This window comes from Bos taurus, chromosome 1 (assembly GCF_002263795.3).
Source record: "Bos taurus isolate L1 Dominette 01449 registration number 42190680 breed Hereford chromosome 1, ARS-UCD2.0, whole genome shotgun sequence".
Classification (NCBI taxonomy): Eukaryota; Metazoa; Chordata; class Mammalia; order Artiodactyla; family Bovidae; genus Bos; species Bos taurus.
This window is the reverse complement of record NC_037328.1, coordinates 985,877-1,005,741: the sequence shown is the minus strand read 5'-3', so window position 1 is coordinate 1,005,741 and position 19,865 is coordinate 985,877. Positions and strand designations below refer to the sequence as shown.

Here is a 19,865-nt window from a genome sequence, read left to right as displayed (position 1 = left end):
ATCCAACTTTTTGTTGAATGTCTACCATGAGCCATGGGTCACCAGGAATCCCACCTCCACTTAATTTCTGTTCTAACAGGGAAGCCAGACAATTTAACAACTATGCTGAGAAGGCCATACATTGGAAGTATGGGGCACAATGGGTGACATAGCAGGAGTGGCTGGGAATGATTCTCGGAGAGAGGGAGACATTAATAATGGAGAGGAGGGCAAGGACGGTTGAGTTGGTTAATTATTTCAGGCCTATTTATTGAGCCCTGCAGGCTGGGCCTGGTGGTAGCTGCGAGAGACTCAGACACAGGTGAGTGGGGAAGACATGGGACCAGTCTCATGGGATTCACATCACTGTGGGGTTAGCCCAGGTGGGGCTGGGCCGTGGAGTGATGTTTTAGGAGACACACTCAGAGGAGCACAGGGAAGAGAGGAAGGACAGAGCAAGTTAGAAACACTGCAAATTCCACATGACCAGAGCATGAAAGTCAATCAGGAAGTACAACTTTGAGCAGGGGGTATAGCAATCACTGGGCTCTCAGTTGCTGTGTAGAACGGAATCTAATCTCTAATCAGAATCTTTAAACAGAGACGAGGACTGTAGGCGCCTCATCTCAATCACTTGCAAATAATCTTCTCTGTCTTTCACAAGCATAGTCATGATTAAAATGACCTTTCACGAACAGTGGGGAGGGAGTGCTGAAGAAAATGAGGTATGTGAGAATAAAATCCATCTACCTGATGGCCATGTAACGTTTGGTGAGTCACAAAAGTGAGAATTTCAGATGTGAATTAAGATTGCCAAAAGCACTGGCATATTTGAAATTCCCTGTGTCCTACTTTAGAATCAGAAGACAGGAGAACTGGGAAAGAAAAAAAAATGTATTTCTTATTTGTATTCTAACTGCTCAAATCATTTTAATGTAAATTATTTATGTAGTTTCCATCTGAATTATTGACCTTTAGATGAACTTTATTTGATAGGCACTTGGAGCAAATATTCCACAGGATTCTTTAAATGCTATAAAATAGGACATACCCCAGCTGCTGATTCAATTTTGGTCATAACATGGCCATAGAGTGTATTTGATCCTTTGCAACATTTGAGAAGATGTATTTAGTTAGTGATGAGGTCTGTACAATTTCACGTAAAATTAAAGCTCTGCAAAAATGCAAACCTCCTCTGGGCACTAAATCTCACAATATTCTGGAAATGACAAATCCTAAAATGCTCGCTAACTGCAAATCAATGTTTTTAGCCTGAGTATTAATAGCTGCATGAAATGTTATACTTCTCTCATCATTTACCACCCTTTGTTTGGATTTAGCACACATTTTGAGTATGCTGATTTTCTTTTCTGGGATGGATGGCTCTAAGCTACTTACCATCAGATGAGAAATATATTCTATCAAAATCTATTTAAGGAACACATCCAATCAATGGCAAAGGATGCGCTCTGCACGACTCTGCCTGTTTGGTGTCTGTCCTTTTGCCTTTTACTGAGCCCACTCACTAGGAGGGCTACAGAGATGCTTGAGTCCTGGGCACGTTCATGATTTAGGGGCCTTTGCTGAAGAACTGATGCTTTTGAACTGTGGTGCTGGAGAAGACTCTTGAGAGTCCCTTGGACTGCATGGAGATCAAACCCATCCATCCTAAAGGAAATCAGTCCTGAATATTCCTTGGAAGGACTGATGCTGAAGCTGAAGCTCCAATACTTTGGCTACCTGATGCAAAGAGTCCATTCATTGGAAAAGATCGTGATGCTGGGAAAGATTGAGGGCAGGAGGAGAACGGGGTGGCACAGGATGAGACGGTTGGATGGCATCACCAACTCAATGGACATGAGTGTGAACAAACTCCGGGAGACAGTGGAGGACAGAGGAGCCTGGCGTGCTGCAGTTCATGGGGTCGCAAAGAGTTGGACACAACTTAGCGACTGAACAATAACAACATAGCCATCTGCCTGGAGACTAGACTGTGAGCACTCTTAGCTTTGGGATTTGAGCTGAGGCCACCACAGTTACCTGAACTCAGAACCATTCATCAGACATCGTCCATCAGAAGTGAGGCTCTTTGTTGATGTGTGGATTTCTACTCTAGGATCTGAAGGCTTCCCGGGCAATGGGACCAGCCACCCATATTTCTCCAGTTATATGTAAGGGGACCCACTGGAAATCTGAGTTAACTGACAACACAATTCGACTTTATTCCAGGGTTATTTATGAAACAGGACTCTGGACCAGCACACTTCCCAATCCAGTTCTGCTCTGCAGTGGCTCCTAGTTATTCAACAAGATGACAATAAACAGCCTCACCCTCCTTCCCTGGTGGTTAATTAGTGAATCTTCTCAACAGTCAGATTCAACCAACTTGATGCAAATGAGGATTTTCCTACACGCTTAGACCTCTAACATACATAAATTTAAAATATGCACGTGCTCTTGAGGAATGACAGAATGAGGCTGCTCTTCAATGGAAAACAGAGGAGCACGTGAATTTCTATGGAAAAATGCCTGATGTTCATCTTGAAAAAGAAGCAGATATCATTCGCAAATAAGAGTGTGAAAGTGGAATTCACTCTGTCGTGTCCGACTCTTTGCGACCCCATGGACTGTAGCCCGCCAGGCTCCTCTGTCCATGGAATTCTCCAGGGCAGAATACTGGAGTGGGTAGCCACTTCCTTCTCCAGGGGATCTTCCCAACCCAGGGATCAAACCCAGGTCTCTCGCATTGTTGATGGATTCTTTTACCGTCTGAGCCCAAAAGATATATATATGTATGTGTACACACATATATATATCATTTGCAAATAAACACGACATTATTTAGACCTTTGAGGGCTGGCCAGGAGCACACCACCATTTTTGATCAGACTTCCAGATGAAATTCAAATAGGAGGCTTACAGATAGACTTTCTGAACATAACTGGCCTTTGCAACTTAGTATGTTCCACAGGCATATTTTCTACAGGAAAGAAAATTCCTCAAATTAACAATCAGAAACATTGTTTAGAGGGGTGTGTGTATGTGTGTGTGGGCATGTACTCAGTCATGTCCGACTCTTTGCCACCATGTGGATTATAGACTGCCAGACTCCTCTGGTCGTGGAATCTTCCAGGCAAGAATACTGGAATGAGTTGCTATTTCCTACTCCAGGGGAATCTTCCTGACCCAGGGATGGAACCCGCCTGTGTCTCCTGTGCCTCCTGCATTGGCAGGTGGGTTCTTTACCACTCCCCCACCCGGGAAGCCATTGTTTAGCCGAGCTGATAGCAAAAGGGATGTTCATCTCAGCATCCTCTCCCTGGACAAAGGAAACACTCCAGACTTCTGATTTCAGTTTTATCCATTTTCCTCTCTGCTACGTGATGCCCCATTAGTGTGGCCGGCAGCCAGTGAACCGTGGCAAGGAACTGGGAGTTTTCAAACCCAGACTGATAAAGGACTGCATCCTTCTGAGACTGCAGAAGTCAAAGGGCTCACAGGCTGACCCTTAGAAATAAAACAACGGAAAGCTTTTCCATAAAGAGCATATTGTGTCGATTTATTAGAGAATGCAGTTAAAAAAAATATCTTGAGGTTAGCCTCTCCAGTTTAAAAGCACTGAACTAGGAACACTTGAACGGCTATGCAAGCGTCTCTTGCTCATTTGTCCCCCACGCCTCACCAGGTCCTGTAAACAGGGTTTGGAGACCGTTCAGTCAGTTTCTTGACAGAAACAGCCAAATGCCTTTGCTTCTTAAAGAAAGCCCTCTTCCCCTTTTCCAAAGCATGCACTGTCACTTGGCATTAGGTATTTCAAAAGGACAAACACTGTTACAGTATCGTAAGGCCAAAAGGGAGTACCCATCGACCAGACATACACAGGACACTAGAAAAAAATTACAAACGTTAACCTAGTGTGACGACTCCACCAGGAATTAATGGGAAAGGCACTGCACCCTTCTTATACCCACTATCCACTTCACGTGCTTTGAAGTCAAGTCCCATCAAACATCTGAAAGGCGTTTTCTACAACATACAATTCACGGGGAGGTTAACACATCTGACACTAGTCTTCCATGGCCATATATGTCTCACCCAAGTGCACAACAGGTGTGAATATATACTATCAGCTTTATTTACAAGTTTATCTTGATTTTTTAGTGGGGGTAAAAAAATTAATGATCTCAACTGACTATTCCCCCCGAAAAGGGTTTTGGCTATGATTCATGTTATATAAACTACCACGTCAAAGAAAGAAATGAAACCCACGTATTGTCTGATCTAAAACATCTAAACTAAAATTTCTCACCCACTATAAGTTGGCAGTGAAAGTGCTATTTTCTGAATTTTATAAGCGAAATGCTACACAGGAATTTCAGATCGACTTCTTTTGCAAAAGCACAAGTTGTTGGTTGCATCGGACAGGATGTGGAATGGTGTGTGTATTCCGTGTAGAATCCCCTCCACCCTGTCGTGGGTGCCCTTCCAAAGACAGTCATGAATCTGGAAAGGTGACAGACTTCGCAGATGCCTTCTTATCTCCCCGAAAGATGTAAAACAGCAATGGCGCAACTCTACATAGGAACGAAGGTTAGTTCTGAGAAATCAGTAATATACATGCACAAACATCAGAACATGAAGGGGGAAAATGAAACGCTACAGTTTCCACGTTGCAGTGTTGCTCTCACAACCTTTCTGCACCAGATGCCTTGTGGCTTCGCATGGTGCCTTTTCCCACCAGGAGAGAGAGTGAGTCTACCTTGTAGACTGATCAGACACAAAGACTCTCCCCGGGGCCCACGGATCAATCTGCCCCTGGCCAAGACAGAACCTACCAGAAGAGAACAAGTACAAAATACTATCGTTATTGGTTTTCTCTCGATGCTCCCAGATGTCCTTGTGCGATCACCCCAGACTCAGTGATTGGCTCGGGGCATGGCCAGGAGCCACGAACACTGACTGAGGCGCAGCGTTAGAACCAGGGGACGAAGCCTCGATTCTCTTCTGAGCAACGTGAACTGGAATTTCCGCCACAGCGGTCACGGCTGCCGCCTCCAAAGCTGTGACCGGCTGCTTCCACAGTAAAAGATGCCTTCTTGCGAGCATGGTTTGGAGCACGTCTTTGTCCGGGCGCCGGTTCAGCTTAAGTGGATGGGTGTGTACTCTGGCCTCCTGGTCTGGATAATTTTGGGCTTCGGTCTCTTCATTCTTTCCATCTCGTCTTCTTCCTCGTTCTCCTGATCGCTCTCACAGACATGGACCACCACGCTGGGGGTGGTGTCGGTGGCTGCGTGCAGTTCATACTTTTCCCCTGGAGAAAGAGAATAATTGCAGGGTAACTCAGGCAAGGAGGTAAGGGCCAAAAAAAAGCAAGAGCAAAGGGATGTGCAGGCAGGAGTCAGCTCGACCAAGCTTCTGTGTGCATCCACTGGGGACCAAAGGACACAGCTAGACACACTCTGGATTGGTATTTCTTTGGTGGCTCCTTGGCTCAGGGGTAAAGCATCTGCCTGCAGTGCAGGAGACCGGGGTTCAGTCCCTGAGTCAGGAAGATCCGCTGGAGAAGGAAATGGCAAACCACTCCAGTACTCTTGTCTGGAAAATTCCACGGACTGAGGAGCCTGGTAGGCTACAGTCCATGGGGTCTCAAAGAGTCGGACACGCCTGAGCGACTTCAATTTCACTTTCTTTACACATCTCAACACTGCAAATGACTCTGTTTTCAAACACTCTGAGTCCAGGCATATGAAAGGCATGGAAGGAATGTGTATTTAATTACTCTTTGCATGCATGGGCTTCCCTGGTGGCTCAGAGGGTAGAGAATCTCCCTGCAGTGCTGGAAACCCAGGTTCGATCCCTGAGTTGGGAAAATCCTCTAGAGAAGGAATGGTAACCCACTCCAGTATTCTTGCCTGGAGAATTCCATGGATAGAGGAGCCTGGCAGGCCACAGTCCACGGGGTCACAAAGAGTCGGACACAACCCAGCAACTAACACTTTCACTTTTTTTAGCGTGTACACTAGACTGTCTCTAAACTACCCAGGGGACTTCCCTGGTACGGTGAAAGTGGCACCTGTTCAGGAAAAGATGTTGTATGAATAAAGGCATCAGGTAAGGCCCTCTTGGGCATCTCTCCCCACTGAAGGCTTTCACTGAAGTTCACAGCCCAGGCTAGAGACGGGAAGCATGGGGAAGCCTCTTTGCCCAAAAGAAACAGATGTGAGTTCTGAGCCAGGTGCTCCAAAAGCATTTTTGATCACAGCATCCTTTTTCACACAATTATCAACCCCCTCAAACCAGGAGTGTCCTGCTGTTGTACGGCAGCCTGAAATTTATCAGGCTCAGTCAAGGGGCTTTTACTCATAAACAAAGTGTTGCCTCTTCTCAAGCCCACACGGGAGACTGGAATGTTATTGTAACTGCCCCTGAAAGGGCTTTCCTTGTGGCTCAGCTGGTAAAGAATTCTCCTGCAAGGCAGGAGACCTGGGTTCAATCCCTGGGTCAGGAAGATCCCCTGGAGAAGGGCATGGCTACCCACTCCAGTATTCTGGCCTGGAGAATTCCACGGACTGTATTAGTCCATGGGGTCACAAAGAGTCAGACACGACTGAGCAACTTTCATTTCACTGAATGGGTGAAGGCTTCCCAGATGGCCCAGTGGTAAGGAATCTGCCTGCCAATGCAGAAGACATAAGAGAGGGCTTCGATCCCTGGGTCAGGAAGACCCCTAAGAGAGGGCTTCGATCCCTGGGTCAGGAAGACACCCTGGAGGAGGAAATGGCAACCCACTCTAGTATTGTTGCCTGGAGAATCCCATGGACAGAGGAGCCTGGTGGGCTACATACAGTCCATGGGGTTGCAAAGAGTTGAACGTGACTGAATGACTGAGTACTGAAAGGGTGAACGAGCTTCAATATTCTCAGGGGGCAGAAAGTTAAAGCAGAGGGTCAGATATATCACTCAAAATCTTGGTCATGATCCTCTTTACAAATCTTTATCTCCTGCCAAGGAGGCATAATCCAGAAAGCAAGGGGACGGGATCACATTTGCAAAATCTTTGCAGTCTTGTTGGCTGAAAAGCACAGCTGAAATATGAATTACTATTCAAGCTCATTGTTGGGTAAACTGAAAGCAAATTGATGTCTATTCTCTAAAAGGGCTTCTCAAACAAGACGTCTGTAAAAAAAAGTGGTAGGTTCTAGAGTGTAAAGAATGTTCATTAACAGCACTTCCTGCCCCTGGGACAGTGTGAGTCCTTTCTCTAGGAGGACGTCTCCCTTTTCCCCTCTCTAACATTCCAGAAGTTTCCAACCCTGGGCTCTGCTAATGCACCTTAGCCTGGAGCTGCTCTGAGGAACGCTGGCACTTCCAACTTGAACTTAATGCCACGGTGAGCAGTGGGTAATGTGATCTTTGCTTCTACCATAGCGGGAGTTTTCTGTCTGAGAGGTGTTAACAGCAGTGTCACCTTTTTCATATGAAACTGCTGATGGTCCAGGAAAACAAAACTCTCCACTCAGAGGAACATCAGTCAGATTATTGGTCAAGGAGAAAGCTGATGGCCTCAGTGTTTATTGCATTTGCCCCATGGATAGGGCAGAAGTGGGGCTCAAACCTGGTCACCCCAAGACCCCTGCCTGCACCTTCCAGCTCACCCAAACCCTATCGACAGGACGGGAACCACCAACATTTTACTGTTTCCAGAAAACAGGTATTGAGCTCTGCCGATGAGCCAGGCATTGTATGAAGTGCTTTTTACATGATGATCTTGTATATTGCTCACAACTCTACCAGGGAATACCCATTTTCTGGATGAGAAGCCTGAGGCCAGAGTACCTTTCTTCCCAAATGCTCACACCTTTGTCCCTTCAGAGGCACAGAATCTCTTCTCCACCCCGCCCGCCCCCCGCCCCCCCCCCCCGCCCCGCGACCCCCTCCCTCCCTGGCAAGCTCAGCGGGTGAGCACCTGCCTATGGGCCTGTGTGTCTGGGGCTCCTTCTCCTCTTGTGACCTCTGGGTCTCTGACTGCTCACACCTTCAAATGGGCAGGTGAGGACCAGGTTGGTGAACAAAATTCCCTTGACTAAAAAAAACTTAACGGAAGTGGGGAAAGGCCCATTTTCCCCTTTCCAAAGTCCAACAGCTCATCCCCGCTTGGAGCGACAGGACCTCTGAGGGGGGGTCATGGGCTGTGCTCGGTGGGTGAGGGGACGGAGTCACGTGATGAGATGCAGAGAGATTACGGTGATGGGTCCCCAGGGCCAGCTTGCCCCTCTTCCTAAGGGAAGAGGCCAGAGATGGGCGGGTGTGCACGCTCCCCGGCAATGGGTGACCCTGATGCAGAGGCAGAAAGCCAAACAGACAATTCACAGCACGCGCTGGCATCCCTCTGGTGACGGGGTGAGAGGGGTGCTCTGATGGACGCCCTGGGCAAACCTCTGCATGTGTCCTCACCTCCCCCCACCCCCAGTCCTTACCCGAGGGCACGGCTTACCTGGCCCTAGCTTGGAGATAGCGTATAAAAGGTCATAGTTTATGACGGGAGTAGCGTCTTCCACTTGTTTCCAGCCGACCGGCGGCGAGGCGGGAGGAGAGATGAGGAACTGTTTGTCTGGATTCGGAGGGGCCAGGTGCGAGCTGCCTATGTGTAAAGTCTGGAAGAGAGAGGGAGGAGATGTTTCTCGAAGGGGGAAGGACTGAGGCAGCGTGAGGGCACCTCACGACCGCCTGCGGAAGACAGCGCTCAGGGACGCAACCGCGTCCACAGGCTCAGTCCGGGGTGAACCGCCAAACGGCTTACAAGCGGCGGAGAGAGGGAACTTAGATCATCGTGCAAACGTGAGTAGAGCGCCCTCCTGGCATGAGGAAGGATGCTTGACCTGGACTTACGGGTAAAGACCCTGATGCTGGGAAAGACTGAAGGCGGGAGAAGGGAACGACAGATGAGATGGTTGGATGGCATCACCGACTCAATGGACATGAGTTTGAGTAAACTCTGGGAGTGGGTGATGGACAGGGAGGCCGGGCGTGCTTCAGTCCATGGGGTTGCAAAGAGCTGGACACACAACTGAGTGACTGAACTGAACTGAGACTGATAGAAAATATATACAGGTAATTTTAGTACAGATGGAAAAAAAATAAAGCACTGTGGCCGAGATCAGAAGGGATCTCAGAACCAATTGCCTGAAGCTCCTCGTGTTACGGAGGCATTGCATCATATCACAGACGCTCCAAAGGCTAAGCAACACCTCCAGGACCAACATCAGTTTTCAGGGGGACAAAGCAGGGATGGGGTCTTGCCATGCTCTCAGGCTTCCCTCCCTCTTTGGGGCTCTGAATCAGATGCCAAAAGGGAGGAAGGGAAAAATAAATGTACCTTCTAGGATGTGTGCATGCCTGCTAAGGTGCATCAGTTGTGTATGACTCTTTGCGACCCCATGGACTATAGCCAGCCTGACTCCTGTGTCCATGGGGATTCTCCAGGCAAGAATACTGGAGTGGGTTGCCATGTCCACCTCCCGGGGAATCTTCCCGACCCAGGGATCAAATCATATCTCTTCTGTCTGCTGCATTGGTAGGCAGTTTCTTTACCACTAGCACCACCTGGGAAGCCCAGCTTCCAGGATACATATTTTAAGAAAAAAAATAATGATAAGGGACAATAACCAAGATCCTGGTTCTGGGGGCTTAAAAGTTATGCCAGTGAATGGAGGGCTGTTCGAGTCATCTTACATTCAAATCTGGCCACTTTGTATTTTCTTTGTTCTTTAGTATCCCGCCCCTCCTCCACCCCCCGCCTAAAAATTTCACAATGAACATGTCTTTAATAAACCAGAAAAGGTCGTGGGAGGGTCTAAGCAATCACTTATATGGAATGGTACCAAATGCAGAAGGGCATTTGTTCCCAAGGATCCGAGGTCTAAGGCTTGGATCCACCAGGGGGCAGGGCATCCGGCTCCAATTTACCCAGGCAGGGCCGGCAAGTTCGCCTTCCCCGCAGGGTCCGGAAGCCCCTCTACACGGTCTGCCCCGAGAACTCAGGGCCCCCAAGGGGGTCTCTTTCACCAGGGAGCAGGAGCTGAAGGGCTTTTGCCCTCTTGCCAAGCTGTTAAGACGTCTATAACATCGTCAAGTGGAAATTTATGAGCTGCCTGGAAGATGGGTGGTCTACCATCAAGGAGGGGAGGGGGCAGGAAGGAGGTGATGGGCAGGAGGAAAAGCAAACCTGCCCTGGAGCCCCCCACCCCACCTGGGACTGCCCTGGCACGCAGACCCCCGCTTACCAGAAGGATTTCTTCCTAAAAGGATTTCTTACCATTTTGCTACCTGCCTAATGAACCCATTTCTTTCCCCTGTTTCAGACTGGACCTGGCAGCCCCCATGTTGATGTGCAGGGCGGGTTTGCAGATACAGGCTCTCCAGAAGTAAGTGGGCTACTGAGTCCTGCTCAGAACCTGCATAAAGCCAGAACCTCTCTAGTCTGGGGTTCTAGCAAAGTCACGTCTACCACCCTGTGGTCCTCTACCTTCCAGAGTCAGGAAAAGACTCTTTTTCCCATCATCACTCAAGAAGGTCATCTATGAGGTCAGGGATCAACTATACCCTGCTATCTCAAAATTGGGGATGTGATACATTTATAGTATGAATTTTGCCCCTCTGAAGACGATTTCTTGGCATTCTCAATCAACATATAGGTAATGGGTGTCTAGGAACCTCCCTGGTGGCTCAGTGGTAAAGAATCCAGCCAAGATGCAGCACACCCAAGTTCGATCCCTGGGCCGGGAAGATTCTCTGGAAAAAGAAATGGCAACCCACTCCAGGATTCTTGCCTGGGAAATCCCATGGACAGAGGAGCCTGGTGGGCTACAGTCCATGGGGTCACAAAAGAGTCGGACACAACTTAGTGACGGTAACAACAACAATGGATATATACTCTGTTTTATGGGAAAGCTGGTGGCTCAGATGGTAAAGCGTCTGCCTGCAATGCGGGAGACTTGGGTTTGATCCCTGGGTCAGGAAGATCTTCTGGAGAAGGAAATGGCAACCAACTCCAGTATTCTTCCCTGGAAAATCCCATGGATGGAGGAACCTGGTAGGCTAAAGTCCACGGGGTTGCAAAGAGTCAGACACAACTGAGCGACTTCACTTTCTTTCACTTTAAGGGTGAGAGGGAGAAGGGGGAAGTGTGGGTATCAGTGAAATCCACTCACCTGAGCAAAATATAATTTCATTTCCTTTCCAAGAAATTCAGTCTTATGTAGCTGGAGTCTGGCATCTGCTGCAGATAAGGGGTTGCTGAAGTTTATTCTGACCCGTTTGAAGCTTTTAAAATACTGAAAGGTGATATCTTTGTCATAAGTCCTAAAGAGGGATTCAAATTTGGCCTGAAAAATAAAAAATGAAAGGAATTGGAATCTACCTGCACAGGACCTTTGACTGGATGGCTTCATTACTATTCTTATGGAGAAACTGAATCATTCATTGTTTCAAGAACTTCCAACTTCAGATCTTATTGTTCCATGATCCTCCCCAATCCAGCGAACTTCAGTCCCACCACTCCGCTTAGGACAATGCCCTGTCCATCAAATATTACTTAGGGCTTTCAAACACTGGAGCTAGTTTGAAAAAAAAATTTTTTTTAATTGAATTGGGAAACAATAAAGTTAATTTTAAAAGGCTTGCATTTCTTATTTTTTTTTCTGCCCTATGGGTGGTAAAGGTACATTTTACCTATGGTTGTTTGCCTTTTTTTATGTTGTTTTTTTTTTTTTTTAAATTAGAGGATAATTACTTAACAATATGCGATGTTTTTTGCCATACATCAACATGAATTGGCCGTAAATATGTTCCTTCCTTCTTGAAGCTCCTCCCACCTTCCTCCCCATCCCACCCCTCTAGGTTGTCACAGAGCACTGACTGTGGGCTCCCTGTGCCTTACATCAACCTCCCACTGGCTATCTAGTTTACATATGGTAATGTATAGGTTTCAATGCTGTTCCCTCAAATCATCACATCCTCTTCTTCCCCCACTATGTCCACAAGTCTGTTCTTTATGTCTGTGTCTCCTTTACTGCCCTGCAAATCGGATCGTCAGTACTATTTTTCTAGATTTTATACATATGCGTTAATATATGATATTTGTCTTTCTCTTTCTGACTTACTTCACTCTGTATAAAAAGGCCTTGCATTTCTTACCATAAAGGAAGCAGTTAAAAAAAAAAAATTCCCAGTAGTATTTTCTCAGTCTGTCATTTTTTAACTCTCTAAAATAATACTGGTTTTTAAAAATGAATGTACTGTCAAAGAACCTGTTTCTATACACTGGCTTTAATACACGTATGCATTTAGCTCGAGTGTTTAAGAACTAGTGAACATTGTGAAGCAGCATGAGATCTTAGAACTGAAATGCCTGAGTTCAATGATTAAAAGCCTAGATTCAGGAGAATGTTTCATCAGATCCTGGGAAAAGTTCTGCAGAAGCAACCCCCACCACCACCACCACAGGGTTGGGTCCTGAATGGGGTGTGGTTTTGGGGAACTGGGAGACCACTGCCATCTTTTCCAACCAGAGGGGAAGGTGTTGATGGACAGTCTTGAAATTTGTAGGAAGATTGTGCAGGAGCTGTCAGTTACCAGATTTCTGAATCTTTTTTGCAGACTAAACTCTGGGGATGGTGAGAGGCCGATGGGGTTGGCTGAGAGTGGGGCTGGGGCAGACAGCGTGTCCTCTACCCAGGTGACTGGCGAGATGAGGAGGCCTGGAAGGACCCTGGAAATCTATAGAGAGCATGCTGTTTCTGCAAAGTGGAGAGAGGATTCCAGCAGAAGAGGAGAACGTCCCTGAGACTTTTTGGTGCTAGGGAGTGGAGGAGGGGATGGTCCTCCGGATGGATGCATGGTTGGTCAGGGCCTGCCTTCCCTCCTGGCTGGCATCTCTACCAGGTGAGTGGGAAGAGCTCACAGAGTTTCTCTCTTCCAGTTCCTTGGCTTTTCTTTAGTTGATGTAAAAGCCTGTGACTTTCCCACGAGAGGTGTCGCAGAGAAACAGAAGGACAGCGAATGCGCAGCAGATGGTCCAGCTTCGAGTTTATCTGGCCGTGCAGTGACTTGGTTGGTCTCTGCCCCTCTGCGGAGCACGGGTAAGTCCGGGGCGTGAGGGTGTCTGTGCGGATTTGGAATTTCACACGACCTCATCCGTAGGCATTGTGACCAACTGTTTCGAGTTATGATTCATAACTTAAGAGATATGACTTTGATGGATATTTTTAGACGGCAAGTCAGGGCTGAGGACCAGAGTGCAAGAGAACCCACACTACCTTGTTAATTTCGTATTGCTCTCCTACCGTTCTTTTATAAAATAATCTTATTTGTTATTCCAGTTGTTGGGTGGCATCTCTACTGAAATGAGTAAAAAGTGATTTTACTCACATAAGGCTAATATTAAATACATAGATTTTGTAGAACGTTTACACATAGATTGGGCTTCCCAGGTGTGCTAGTGATAAAGAACCCATCTGCCAATGCAGGAGACTTAAGAGACGTTGGTTTGATCCCTGGGTCGGGAAGTTCCCCTGGAGGAGGGCATGGCAACCCACTCCAGTATTGTTGCCGGGAGAATCCCATGGACAGAGGAGCCTGGCAGGCTACATACAGTCCATAGGGTTGCAAAGAGTTGGACAAGACTGAAGCAACTTAACAAGCACCCACGTACACATAGACTATTCTCTAATATCTAGTTAAAAAACTACGATTCTGGCTTGTAAGCAGACTACATGATTAGGGAGTTAAATTTGATTTAAAAAAAAGAAAGAAAGAAAACTTCCCAAGACTCAGTATAGCTTTAGGCATAAGAATATAACATGATCACTGCCCCCTAAAGAGAACACACAGAATTCATTCATATACAGTCTTGTTTTAGAGATCAGTTAGATAGCTTCATAGCTACTGATGGAAATCTTGGCATTTTAATCAAATGAAGAAGTAAAGCATGGTAGTTAAAATCACTAGTTATATTAATAACCATTGATGACAGCTGCTTTCCAGGAGGTAGGATATTTAACTTATCTATCTATTTATTATTTGCTATGGGTGCATTTTCTCCACCTGGAAAAACCTACAAAGTTGAAGATAGGCCCTTATAATTACTTCAAACATTCAAATATCTCTACAATAGTGATTTCCTAAGATACAATCAAAGTATCCTGAACTCGAGATGTCAAAGTGAAACATTCTGTGCACTGTAAGAAAAGTCCTCCCTCCAAAAGTTTACTTACAATCTATACAGAATGAAACAAACAAACAAACACCATGCTGAACCCTGCCTTACTAATTGGCCAAGAGACAGAGACATTTTTAAATACTGAGCTTTAAAAAATTCTTTCAGAGGTAATTCCTCAGGCAATACCTTTTGATTCTGAAGGCTCAAAGCATTCTGGATGCATTTCAAAAACCCCCCAAACCCGCAGAGAACCACACATCCCCACCAACTATCTCAGCTAATAGTACCAAATAACATCATGCTTTGAAAACTCTCTAAAAAAAAAAAAAAAATTACATTATATCAGAAGCCTTACCCTGGTTTCACTTTCGCTGAAGATCTCACTGTTTGCCACACAGGCAATCAGGGAGCTAAAACTGTAGTTAAAATTTCTAAAGTGCATCTTGCTTTCTTACAGTGAGAGCTACAGCGACTCCCGCAGTCGAGCCCCAAGTGGATGGAGTTCCTTTACCAGAAGCTGTCAGGTTCTTTCTCGAGCTGGCGCTTATAAAGCAATGAGGTCTGGCTCCCCCCGCCCCTGCCCCAACCCCGGGGTAAAAAAAAGCACTGCTTCCAGGGCATCCTGTTTGGACACCAAATTCCTGAGTCAAGCCCTGCTTGACTTGCAGGCGGACAGGGACAGAGTGTAAGTTTCTACTGGAAAGAGGTGACGTAAACACCTTAGTCATTTTCCCTATGCTAATTAACTTCGCTTGGGGAGGATGGAAAAAACGGCCGAGGTTTGCTTTGCAGCTGTTTTATCTCTCCCTCTTGCAGCATAGTTTCCACTGGTAGTAATTCCATTCAGCCACTCAGTCACCAGGCTCCGCCGCTGAATGGGACGACCCTTCTTAGGATGGAAAATGTTACAGACAGAAGCAGGAAGGGGTACAGCAGTAAATAGTAATTAGCCTGCAGGGAACTTTCAAGGCTTGGAGAAACCTGGAAACCGAAATCTTGGGGAATGGTTTGATCCCTGTAATTTCCTGAACACTTAAATCAAAGTTTCATATACTGGGATATTAGAGAAAACATTTGGAAATCTGTCTTGGTCAATGACCTCTGTTTTTTTAAGAAAAAAAGTAGAATTCGTTACGAAATGTGCCCCGTCCCCACCCCCCCTTTTTTTTTCTGATGAAACTTTATTGGATCAATGTCCTAATTCTCACTAGTATTGCATAGTGAGAATGTGGGAAGCGGTCCTAGGATTTTCGTTGGAAAACTTTGTAATTGGACAACTAGGAATAGGTAGCTCTTTGATCATTTCCTAACGCCTACTGAATTCGGAAAAAAGATACGAAAACATTTTAGAGTAATCTGAACCTCTGAAGCTGAGAAAGAAAACATTAAGAGGCTGTCTGCTTGGAGACTCAGAGGCTGTTTTTGGTTTTGTTTTAAATAGGAAAGGATGAAGAAATAGAAAGAATGGATAGCACAATTGAAAAGCTAGTTCAGTTGGCCTTTTTGCAGGTAAGAGGTCTGGTCTAGAAGCACACTGGAATAGCAGGGTACCAGTTTTTTGAAAAGGCTGCAACTTCCCCCAAGTTTTCATTTTACTATTATTTTTTTAATTGAAGTACAGTTGGTTTACACTGTTGTGTAAGTTTCGGGTGTATAGCAAAGTGACTCAGTTATACGTGTATGTGTATCTATTCCTCTTCAGGTTCTTTTCTCATATCAGTTATTACAGGATATTGACTATAGTTCGCTGTGCTATACAGCAGGTCCTTGTTGCTTGTCTCTCTTAAATGTTATTGTTGTTTACTCACTAAGTTGTGTCCAACTCTTTGCAACCTCATGAACTGTAGCCCACCAGGCTCTTCTGTCCATGGGATTTCCCAGGGAAGAATACTGGAGTGGGGTGCCAGTTGTTTCTCCAGGGGAATCTTCCTGACCCAGGGACCAAACCCGAGTCTCCTACATTGACAGGCCAATTCTTTACCGCTGAGCCACCAGGGAAGCCCTTACTCCCATTAAAATGCTGCAACTCTTTGAACTCCAAGTACTTTGTCAGTTTAGGTCCCTATGGCGGTCTGAGTGCTAGGTTCTTCCCACTCTCTCCAATTTCATTATCACCTAAACGCAGTCATGTTATTTATGAAAAACATTCTCTAGTCTAGAGGCACACGTGGACACCTCTTAAGCTTCCAAAAGTTAAGTGGAATCCTGTTGTTCACATGTAAAAATTAACTTCAAAGATTCATTAAAGTCAGCCAATAATGAAAAGAATATATGCAACAGGAAAGAGCAAGCTGAGTATTTATTCCTCCATAAAAGGAAACGCAAAGTCTTCCTGGATGAGTGAGGGTTGCTTAATCTCCATGCGTGGTTCCCTGCTGCCAGTTGTAGGGTTATGTAAGAGACTAGTTATGGTGTTTGCTTTGCCAAATTACCTGTAACTCCCAACCCAGGAGATTTAAATGCAAAAGATCTAGAAATGTTTTGAATGCTGTAAAATTGTGTGTGTGTGTGTGTGTGTGTGTGTGTCTGCTCAGTTGTGTCCAACTCTTTGCCACCCCATGGACTATAGCCCACCAGGCTTCTCTGTCCATGGGATTTTCCAGGCAAGAATACTGGAGTGGGTTGCCATCTCTTCCTCCAGGGGATCTTCCTAACCCAGGGATCAAATCTGTGTCTCCTGTGTCTCCTGCATTAGCAGGCAGGTTCTTTATGGGATGCATCAAACACCAAGAGGACAGGGCCACATTGGGTGGCGCTTGGTTCCAGGGGCCGTGCACTTGGACTGGCTGCATTTTCAGCGCAGAGGCCGCAGGGGGGCCTGGGGGCACATGAAGGCTTTGGTGGCAGCGTGGGTATGGGAGGCGTTGGTGGAGGGAGGCAACGGGGAAAAGGGACAAGGAGGTAGAAGACACAGGTGCACTCTACTCTCCCAGTGCGCCTGTCCTTCCTCTCCTCTCTCTCCTGGAGTCTGCCTCGGTGAACAAGAGCTACAGGGGGATCAGAGGAGAAAGAAGAGGTTCATTTCTCCATCTCCTTCTCACTAGCCTCCCCGTCCTATTAAAAGTCATGACATGAAGCTCCAGCTCAATTGTGTGGGCAAACCTGGAACGTTTCTGTTCATCTGAGACAACAGCACTGAACTCACTCAAATTTATAACTGTGGTTTCACGGCATGCGTGCTCAGGGGTGTCTGACCCTTTGCAGCCTTTTGAATTGTAGCCCCGCCAGGCTCCTTTGTCAATGGGATTTTTCAGGCAAGAATACTGGAGTGGGTGGCCATGCCCTCCTCCAAGGGATCTTCCCCACCCTGGGATTGAACCCACATCTCCAGTGTCTCCTGCATTGCAGGGAAAAATTCCTTACCCTCTGAGCTATGGGGGTGGGGAGTGGGGGAAGTCCATGGTTTCATTATATGGATGGAAAAAAAAAGTTCTTGTGAGGTATTTGAAGATGGTAACTGTCTTTGCTCAAAGAAATCAGTGCTAAGTGATAGATTTATCATTAGGCCGTCCCTAAAGCCTCTTAACACATGCCATTCTGTACCTGCCTTTGAATTGATAGTGAGCTCCATCTGAATTTCAGACAGTAAAGAAAGAATCTGCCTGCAATGCAGGAGACCCAGGTTTGATCCCTGGGTGGGGAAGATCCCCTGGAGAAAGGAATGACGACCCACTCCAGGATTCTTGCCTGGAGAATTCCATGGACAGAGGAGCCTGGCAGGCTGCATATAGTCCATGAGGTAGAAAAGAGTTGGACACGCATGACTGAACGACCAACACTTTCACTTCCATCTGAATCATATTTAGGGAACTTGAGTGCTTCCATTCCTAGATCAGGGAAAGGGGCTCAAAGTGGCACTGACTGTAGGAAGGCTAGACTGGATGCTGGCAAAAATCACGGGGTCACAAAGTGTCCCTGAGCCCTGACCCAGGAGAGAAGCCACCTAGAGTCCAGTAGCAGAAGTGCCCCATGGTATGAGAGGTACAGAGCATGTACCCGCGTGCTGTTCTGAAGCCCCGGCTGGCACTTCATTTGCTCACCTGAAAGTTCTTGTTAGGAATGCCCATCTTGGACTGTATGTCTGTTACACACAAACTTGCATTTCTAAATGTCCTATGATATTTGTATGAGCTCCCTGTTGGTTCAGATAATAAAGAATCTGCCTGCAACACAGGAGACCTGGGTTTGATCCTTGGGTTGGGAAGATCCCCTGGAGAAGGGAATGGCAACCGACTCCAGTATTCTTGCCTGGACAATTCCATGGACAGAGGCTACAGTCCATGGGGTTGCAAAGCGTTGGACATGAGTGACTAATACACATGGTATTTGTATATTTCTTGTGGTTGGAAACTCAACTACCTTCTTAATTCTTATTTTCAAGTTGGATGTAAGTGATTTGAAGTAAACAGTGCCCACTGAAATGTCTCATTAAAACTCTTGAAAAGCATGCTAAAAATTGCACTTAAAATAGTAAAACTGCAACCAGAAGTTAGAGAAGCACAATGAAATGCTTTTGTCTACTGAACGCTTTAGATGGTTTGCATTTCTTCCATTCATACTGTTCAAAATTTGAAATGAAGCTCTTCAACCTGCATTTCTGGCTCCAAGCAGTCAGAACATATTTTCATTAAGAAGTTTCTATTTTCAGCGAGGAAAAAAATGAGGTTTATGTTGAAATTCATCATTCCCATTACAGCACGCCTAAAGCCGAGTGAAAATGACCTCATCACACCTGTTACACACCCCAAGGGGTTCACAACCACGCCAAGAATGTACCACCTGCGAAGCCTTCCACGGGATGACCAGAGAGAAAAACTGAGTTCTGACTGTGTTTCACAAAGCAGAGCAGAGCAGAGGATGAAGACATTTGCCAAAGATCTCCTGGGAGAGAAAATGACACACCCAACTGAGATCAAAGATATCAGAGTGTATATCTTGAATGGCAAGGAAACTCACATTTTAGTGGCACCTTCAGCTTCTGAGATAATGGACTAGTTCACTGTTTAATATTCACAGTCCTTCTGACTATGCTGTGAAGCATGGTTCCCCCAACTTAAGTTATTGGGCAAAAGAAAAGCACAGTGGCCGCTGACTCATCTTAATCACTCCCCAGTCTAAGAGGTGTTATTCACCGAAGGGACGTTCTTGTGCTCACCTTGTCAACCAGGTTCATGTCAAACTCCAAGTGGCTGTGAAGACTGAACCGTGTGACATAGGCAGAGAGCCCAGGACAGTGCCCAAAACACTATCAGTGGTTGATGTGTTGAGCTTCTAGCTCCTGTCTCATCCATAATGATCCTGAGGTTCAGAGGGGCTCACTGTGCTGGGGAGAGTCAGGACTCGCCCTGATCCTCTGACAGCGGAGTCCCTGCTTGTTCCATGGAACCACTCCTGCACTGCAGCCTTGCCCCTTGGTATTTCCCCATCTACGTTCTCTAAGTCTCTGGCATCTTGCATGGCTTCCTCTCCTAGGTGCCCTGCTGGCCAGGGGAGATTTCTCTAGGTTTTCTGGACCACCCCCTGCCCCAATTTGGCCCTCCTGCACCCCGCTTCAGGCAGCCCTCCTCAACCTCGGTAGCTTTCTAACTGGCCTCGCTGTGGCCAATTTCTTACTACTCCCAGATAGTGTGTAATTCCCACAACAAAAAACTTCCCGAAGCTGAGCTTG

At 46.4% G+C, this 19,865-nt stretch overlaps 1 protein-coding gene across 2 annotated transcripts in view; it reads right to left on the bottom strand.

Moving 5' to 3' along the window:
• Nucleotides 1-3,510: 3,510 nt before the first annotated feature.
• The window catches only part of RCAN1 (regulator of calcineurin 1), a 120,127-nt gene continuing 103,772 nt past the window's right edge, over nt 3,511-19,865 (bottom strand). The window contains 4 exon segments of one of the 2 annotated variants that reach the window (NM_001034679.1): nt 3,518-5,290; nt 8,474-8,633; nt 11,190-11,363; nt 14,553-14,719. In NM_001034679.1, the coding sequence (NP_001029851.1) occupies nt 5,118-5,290; nt 8,474-8,633; nt 11,190-11,363; nt 14,553-14,639 (594 nt within the window). In that variant the 5' untranslated portion in view covers nt 14,640-14,719 and the 3' untranslated portion in view covers nt 3,518-5,117. 2 annotated transcript variants of the gene reach the window in all.